This window comes from Mustela lutreola, chromosome 5 (assembly GCF_030435805.1).
Source record: "Mustela lutreola isolate mMusLut2 chromosome 5, mMusLut2.pri, whole genome shotgun sequence".
Lineage (NCBI taxonomy): Eukaryota > Metazoa > Chordata > Mammalia > Carnivora > Mustelidae > Mustela > Mustela lutreola.
Window position 1 is genome coordinate 50,776,744 of NC_081294.1, and position 7,054 is coordinate 50,783,797.

The 7,054-nt window shown below is 51.6% G+C and overlaps 1 protein-coding gene across 1 annotated transcript; it reads left to right on the top strand.

Moving 5' to 3' along the window:
• Positions 1 to 1,681: 1,681 nt before the first annotated feature.
• FABP6 (fatty acid binding protein 6) lies at positions 1,682 to 6,450 on the top strand. The gene is made up of 4 exons (XM_059173459.1): positions 1,682 to 1,839; positions 3,012 to 3,187; positions 4,367 to 4,456; positions 6,335 to 6,450. The coding sequence occupies exons 1-4, from the start codon at positions 1,773 to 1,775 to the stop codon at positions 6,386 to 6,388; spliced, it is 387 nt and encodes a 128-aa protein (XP_059029442.1). The 5' UTR covers positions 1,682 to 1,772; the 3' UTR covers positions 6,389 to 6,450.
• Positions 6,451 to 7,054: the final 604 nt, after the last annotated feature.

Genomic DNA, 7,054 nt, shown 5'->3' on the forward strand with positions numbered 1-7,054 from the left:
ACCTTCATGTCATGATACAGACATGGACCCATATCATTACATAAAAATGAGGTTACAGGGCTGCCCAGGGGGCTCAGTGGGTTAAGCGTCTGCCTTCAGTTCAGGTTATGATCCCAGGGTCCAAAGATCGAGCCCCGCATTGGGCTCTTTGCTCAGTGGAGAGCCTGCTTCACCTTCTCCCTCTGCCTGCTGCTCCCCCTGCTTGTGCCCTCTTTCAAAACAAATCAATAAAATTTAAAAAGCAAACAAACTCGGGTACAATATAGTCTCATTTACATAAGAAGTATATGTATGTTTTAAGTTCAGAAGGATAGATACAAACTATTATCAAGGACCATCTCTGCCAAGCGACGGGACTGTTACTTGTTCTGACTTATGAAATGTTAATATATGTAACTTATCAGAAAATCCGTGACAATGATAAAGATGATGAGGATGTGGGTGTGTGTATGTGTGTGTGTTTATGGTCTTCTAAAAAATAAGGCCCCTGGCAGGAGTAAGGAATTCCAAGACTGGAGACTGAACACTGGCAAAATGGGGCAAAGTAGGTTTCACCTGCTCAGAAATCACTGGGTCCCAGAGCTGTGGTGAGGTCTGCTTTAGACAGAAATGATGTGGATTCAAAAAGAAAAAAAAAAGAAAGAAAGAAATGATAGGGATTCACGCAGAGCTGATTCTGGAAAAGGAGACCGACTTGCAAAAATTTTCATATTTAATAATAAGAAAAAGGAAAGTCCTCAGAGAAGGCACGGTCAGTCGGATCTAGGGAGCAGTCCTGTAAGACAGGTGGGACAGGACCTGGAAGTCTGGGGTCTGAAGCCCCACCCTGCCAGCTGTGAGCTTCGAACAACACACAATCCACCGAGCTCCTGGCCTGTGGCTGGCATGTGGCGGGTCTTCGGTGCACCATGGCAGCTCCTGCTCCAAGCTGCTCCCTGGGCCCCTGGGCTGCTGCCTGACCTTGCTGGCATTACCAGCACTTGCTTCTGTCTCTCCTTGCAGGGCTCTTTGCTGCAGTCAAACTCATTTTTCCTTTCGTCATGGCCCTTCCCACCTCCACCACACTGTTCCCTCATCTTAGAGTATTGTCTCCTGTATTTCCCACCTTCTCCAACCCTCTGTTTCTCTAAACATCCAAGTCCTATGGTTTCTTCTGGATCAGCATCAAATGCCATCTCCTAGCCAAGATTCCCCGCCCCCCAGCTGCCGGCTTGCTCCTTCCCTGTGCCCCAGGCCACACATCGGTGTTTGTCTAGGGACTGGTCACATTCTGCCTGCATGAGGGTCCTCCGCAGTCCTGTGTTTTGTCTCTGAACCAGACTGGAAGTTTTTGGGGTGAGGGCATATGTTTCGTCCATCCGTGTCATCTCGGTGCCTGTCCTGCAAGCAGTAGGTGCTCCCTGTGCTTTGGTGGATGAATGAGGGGCTGAACAAGTAAGTAAGGGGTGTGCAGAGCATGGCTAGAAGGTAGGGGAAGGATGAAGGGAGGGAGGGAGGGCAGAGGTGGCTGAGACCTCGGAAGCTCTGGCCTTGCCATCGCCCTTGCTGGGAGTGGCAGAGGGAGCACTCCCCCAGGTGAACAACCTCAAGGCTCTGCTGGGCTAGGTCCTGCCCATGTTGTAAAACAGCAATTGCTTCCTCTTCAGGGCTGGAGGGAGAGGTGGGGTGACTTAGGGGCCGAGCCCCAGCGTGTGACGACAATTTATAAGCTGGGGCGCCGGGCCCCTCAGCACCACGACCCTTCTTCCTCATCCTCCAGCTGTCCCAGCAGAATGGCCTTCAGTGGCAAGTACGAGTTCGAGAGCGACAAGAATTATGACGAGTTCATGAAGCGCCTTGGTGAGTGAGGGCATGAGGACCCCTTCCCTGGGTTAGTTTGTCACAGCCAGCTTGGGGCCACCAACCCAAACTCCTTGCAACCCAGAGAAGCTGAGTTACTAGTCTGAGGACACACAGCCAGTAGTTGGTGAGGTGCAGACTTGACTGGTTTACTCCTTCATTCATACATACACTGAAGACCTGCTACAGGCGAGGGCCAGCCCGGGTTCCTGATGGGCTGCCTCAGCATGACATGCCCAAGGTCACGCTGTCAGTTAGGGGCAGAGATGATGAGCACCCAGGACCCAGTAATGAGATGATGAGTAGTGCTGGGGAAGAGGTGACCCAGAGGCCAGGTGTGACAAGCCATGCATTCATTTGGCCATTCAACAAACATGGGCCTCTTACTGCGCTAGGAACTGTGGGCCGAGATTAGAAAACTGCTCCCCTTCACAGCTCCGTTTGTAGCGCCCATTGTGAGGAACCCATGGGACCGTGGCCATGACACTCCTGCAGAAATCCTGGGGCACTCTCTAAGTCGAGGCAGTGCCATTGTCAAGAGTCAGAGGGAGGCCCCAAGGGAGAGGCCCTGAGAGCAGGGCACGTGCGCTCTGGGGCCTCGGGGAGACAAGAGCCCTTCTGAGTCAGTTACTGGGAGTGGCCCAGAAGGAACAGTGACTTGGTGTCACCTACAACAGCCTCATGTAGAATTGCAATGGGGCCAGTCTCAGTGGTAGACCTGGCTCTGCTGTTAGCCTCTGAGGAGAGGCTGGAAAGCCCGTTTCCTGATCTGGGTCTTCATTGCCTCATCTGTGAAACACCAGTGTTAGAAGACAGTCTTGATGGTCCCGTTCATCTAAGACCCTAGGAGTGTGGCAGTGTCTGTTCTATTTGTGTTATAGTGTTGTCAGAAGAGCAGCTAGTATTTATTGTCAATTATATGCCAGGAGTTTTACAAGACACAATCACTTTAATTTCATCCTCGCAACAGCCTTGTGAAATGGACCTTATTACCCCCATTTTGTTGATGGGAACACTGAGGCTCAGAAAGGTATCCAAGCTCTTAGTTCATGGTAGAACTGGGATTTGTGCTTTTGACCATCATGCTAGCCAGCACCAGGGAGGAAAGTCTTCCCCCAGAGCCACAGGCTGTCAGCAGTTCTTACATGCTGTTCTGCTCATCCCTGGTCCAGGACTCCCCAGTGATGCTATCGAAAAGGGCCGAAACTTCAAGATTGTCACGGAGGTGCAGCAGGACGGGCAGAACTTCACCTGGTCCCAGCACTACCCGGGCGGCCACTCCATGACCAACAAGTTCACCATCGGCAAGGAGTGTGACATGGAGACCATGGGAGGCAAGAAGTTCAAGGTGAGAGAGCCACTAGCTGCCCTTCCCTCTTTCCCTAAGCCTCTGGCTAACTTCTTGGTCTCAAACCTGTTCCCTGGGGCTCCACCCCAAACTGAGGCTCGGTTCTCGAGTCTAGCGTCCAGCCTTAAGCGCTTGAGTTACTCAGCAAGTTAGCCACTCCCCGTTCTTAATGCTTCGGCCTCTAACAGACACTAACAAAACTGTTAAAAACTGCTAACACTTGCCAAGCACTTAATGTATATTCCACACACCTGCTGAATACTTCACACACATTAATGCAGCGAATCCTACGAAGTCGCAACAGTTACTATCCCATTTTACAGAGGAGGGAGTTAGGCTAAGCCCTGGGGTTCAGTCACGTGGCCCTGGTCACACAGCGCTGGCAGACCTTCACGCCCAGGCAGCCTGGCTTCAGAGACCATAACCATTTGCTCGGGCTGCCTTCCTGCGTAGCCTACCGATGCATAGCCCTAGAATCGGACTCTCGTGGGTCCGAAACTGTAATCTTACTAAGAAAGAAGTAAAAGGTGACTGTCCTCTCTTAACCCAACCTGATCCCGCAGATCTTCCACCGATGCTGGGTCCCCTCTATCGCCCCCAGCCATGGCTACCACAGTACAGAATGAGTGCTCCTAAAGTTCATCTTCTGGCACTTGTGGATTTTAATTTCTCAGGATGTCCTTCTGTGTCAGCACGGATCGATTTGCCTTATTCTTTTTAATGCTCACACAGTATCTTACAGTATGGTAATGCTACCCTTCCTTTAACACGCCCTCATTGATAGACACTGAGGTTATTCACTGGTGGAGAGCTCGGATGGCTGTTTAGGTTGCTTACAATGACAATGCTGCAATCCACATCCGAGATGACATCATCATTATCCTAACAATAAGGATCCTAACCGACTCCACAGTTAACAAGGAGTGCTCCTTACGTGTGGGGCACTGTTCTAAGCACTTCCCATATGTCCTATGAAATCCTAGTCTTCTTAGGAACTCTGGAGGAGGTACCGTTACTACCCCCATTTCAGAGGTGAGAAAGCTGAGGCACAGCGAGGTTGAGGGACTTGTGTGTGTCGTCTATGTCCTGCACCTCCGAGCCAAGTCCCGTCCCAGAGGGGACTGGCCCACATCTGGGGGCCTCTGCCAGCTCAGGTTCCGTGTTATGCTTCTCTTCCAGGCCACCGTGCACATGGAGGGTGGGAAGATCACGGTGGAGTTCCCCAACTATCGCCAGACCTCGGAGATTGTGGGTGACAAGCTGGTGGAGGTGAGTGTCTGCTGGTTCCTGGGACGATGATGAGAACATTCTTCTGCCTCCAGCCCTGGCTCTAGGGGCATTTCCCATGTGCCCCTAGAGTGCCCGGGGGACATCATCTCATTCAACCTTCACAATACCCTGTTAGGTAGGGATGTTTCCCTGTATCTTCCAGGTGAGGGCACTGAGGGGCTAGGAGCTGAGTGGTTAGCTGGAGGGCACCTAGCTTCTCTGACAGTGCTGGGAACTGACGCTTGGCAGTGACTCTGCCGCCTCAGCGGCCCAAGCGTGGAAGCCCATGGGACCCTCCTCCGAGTTTAAACCAAGGGGGGAGTCTGGGTGAGCCCCAAAAGGGCAGCCACCATGCTGCTCCACTCCCCCAAGGGACTTCAAGCCCTCCCTGCTAGATCTTCTGATTTTTTAAGAGAAGCTGGAACTTTGCACTTCTTTGTGAAACCTTCAGACTACTAAACGTTGGCAATGAATTAAACCTTTGAAAAAATGCTGGCAGGGGTAACACACACATCTGTGGCTGGACCCTTCCCACGCCCGGTGCTCTGTCAACACAGCCTGGAGGGGCTGCTCTCCCTTCACCTCACTTCCGTTTCTTCCCCTGGGGTTCCAGAATTTTCCCTAGGTGAAAGAAATGGATGTGAAGTTAAAAGCAAAGGTAGGCTCTTCCATACTTCATTCTCCCCTTGGGAGCACATGTCCTGGGCCAGAGCTCCCTGGGGTCCAGACTGCCCTCCCCAAGACTCTCCAGAAGGGAAGTGATGCGGGAGGTGGGGTTTGCCACCCCCTTCCCCCATCTTCTCTTCTCTTTTTCTCCCTCGTATTCTTTTTCCTTCATCTCAAACCCAGCTAGAAACCGAAGAGGAGACATGACCTCCCATTATTCTGTTTTTACAGAGAGGCCACAGAGGCTCAGAGATAACAAGTAACTTGTTCAAAGCCACAAAGCTAGTTTGTGGTGGAGGCAGGTCCCAAAGGCTGACTTCTAGACTAGGCTCTCTGCCAGCTCTCCCCAGGCTAGTGGACCTTTAATTTAAACAAACAAACAAACAAACAAATAAATAAAATCTACAACTAAAGAGATGCACAGTATTTTAAAATATATATATAAAAGAACAAAAGTGACTCTCCATTTTTTCCTGGATGGAAATTAACCTCTTAGAAAATCTATAAATGCTTTGGACACATTGTTACATGAAATGTCAGCCAGTGGGTTCTGACTCCCAGAAGCAAAGCTCCCAGCTTGTGAGGTGTGTGGGGAGCACCCAGAGCGGCAGAACCAGAAGCAGGTTGTGTCCAAGACGAGGATCAATCTTCCAGAACTGAAGAAACCTGTTTCCTGCTTCCGAGAGGCTCCTGACTATGGAGTCTGCGTGCTGTGAGCAGTGCCCGGAGTTCAGGGTTGTCATGAACACACACACACACGCACGCACAAGGGCAGAGGCATGCACATGGATTAGGTGCCCCATAAATGCTGTGTGGTGAAGTTGAGTGTGGCCTCTCCATCTTAAAGGGGTTACTTGACTCCTCCAGACTTCAGTATTCACTCCTCTATAATGGGTACAATCCTACAGCATTGTTGGGAGAATTAAATGGGGTAACACAAGGGAAGTGCCTGGAGTAGGTGGAACTTCAGTGGACAGATGGAAGGTTACAATACAAAGAGCCCCGTCAGCCCTCACATCTGTTTAGCACTTTTGCCTCGCTGAGTCTACACAGGAGCTCGTGTAACAAATTGGGAAACTGAGGCTCAGAGAAGTGGTGCGACCTGCTCACTTCTACTCGCGGCTGGGACTGGAGGCCTGTCTTCCCCGAGCTGTGTTCGGTCTCACTTAGGGACCCCTGCAATGATTCCCTCTTTCTGGCTGCTTCTTTCAGATCTCCACCATCGGAGGTGTGACCTATGAGCGTGTGAGCAAGAGACTGGCCTGAGCAGCCAGGGCCCCAAAGCCACCAGGAAAGCTGGAAGAAGAAAACATTCTGTTTGCTCTGAACCTCTTTGTCTTTGTTTTTGTTTTCTGGTGTCGTGGGGCAGTTTCTAGCTGGGTAAGGGTGGGAAAGGCTGGAGGATGGCTACACAGGGCAAACCTTGGCCCTGAGACCCCTGTGGGCTCAGCAGTGTGGCAGAGGAAGGCCTGAATGTGGACAGCAATACTCCCGACCCCCTGCTGTTCAAGAAGCAGGGTGGGCACATTTCCTGGCACCCTTGCCATCCACTTCTCTGAGGGTAGAGACCCAGGGCTCCTTTAACACACTGACTCTTCATGTGGGCCGCAGGGCAGGAGTATCAGGTGGTGGTGGGGGACACTTCCAGGAGAGGGTCCTGCTGCTGGCCTCCAAGGCTGGCAGATGAAGGAGGAAGGCACTACCACTTGGCCAGAAAGGTGTTCTGGCATGGCCGTGGCTCTGCTGTTCATTGGCTGTGGAGGCATCCTTCTGGGCCTCAGTTTACCTAGTGGCACACGAGGGGGCCAGGAGGACCAATAAAGGACTGAAGAGAAACGAGAGAGTATTAGATGGCAAGGGGGCCATGGGAGTGCCAAGAGGGACAAGAAGGACCTGGGATGTCCTAGTTTAGACAGCGGTGCCTGGGACACA

Bases quoted from the DNA above. Each gene is read 5' to 3' on its own strand.
- FABP6 (XM_059173459.1), top strand. From the start codon at position 1,773: ATGGCCTTCAGTGGCAAGTACGAGTTCGAGAGCGACAAGAATTATGAC. The intron at 3,188-4,366 runs GTGAGAGAGCCA...CTTCTCTTCCAG, and splicing joins TGGGAGGCAAGAAGTTCAAG to GCCACCGTGCACATGGAGGG. The intron at 4,457-6,334 runs GTGAGTGTCTGC...TGCTTCTTTCAG, and splicing joins TGGGTGACAAGCTGGTGGAG to ATCTCCACCATCGGAGGTGT.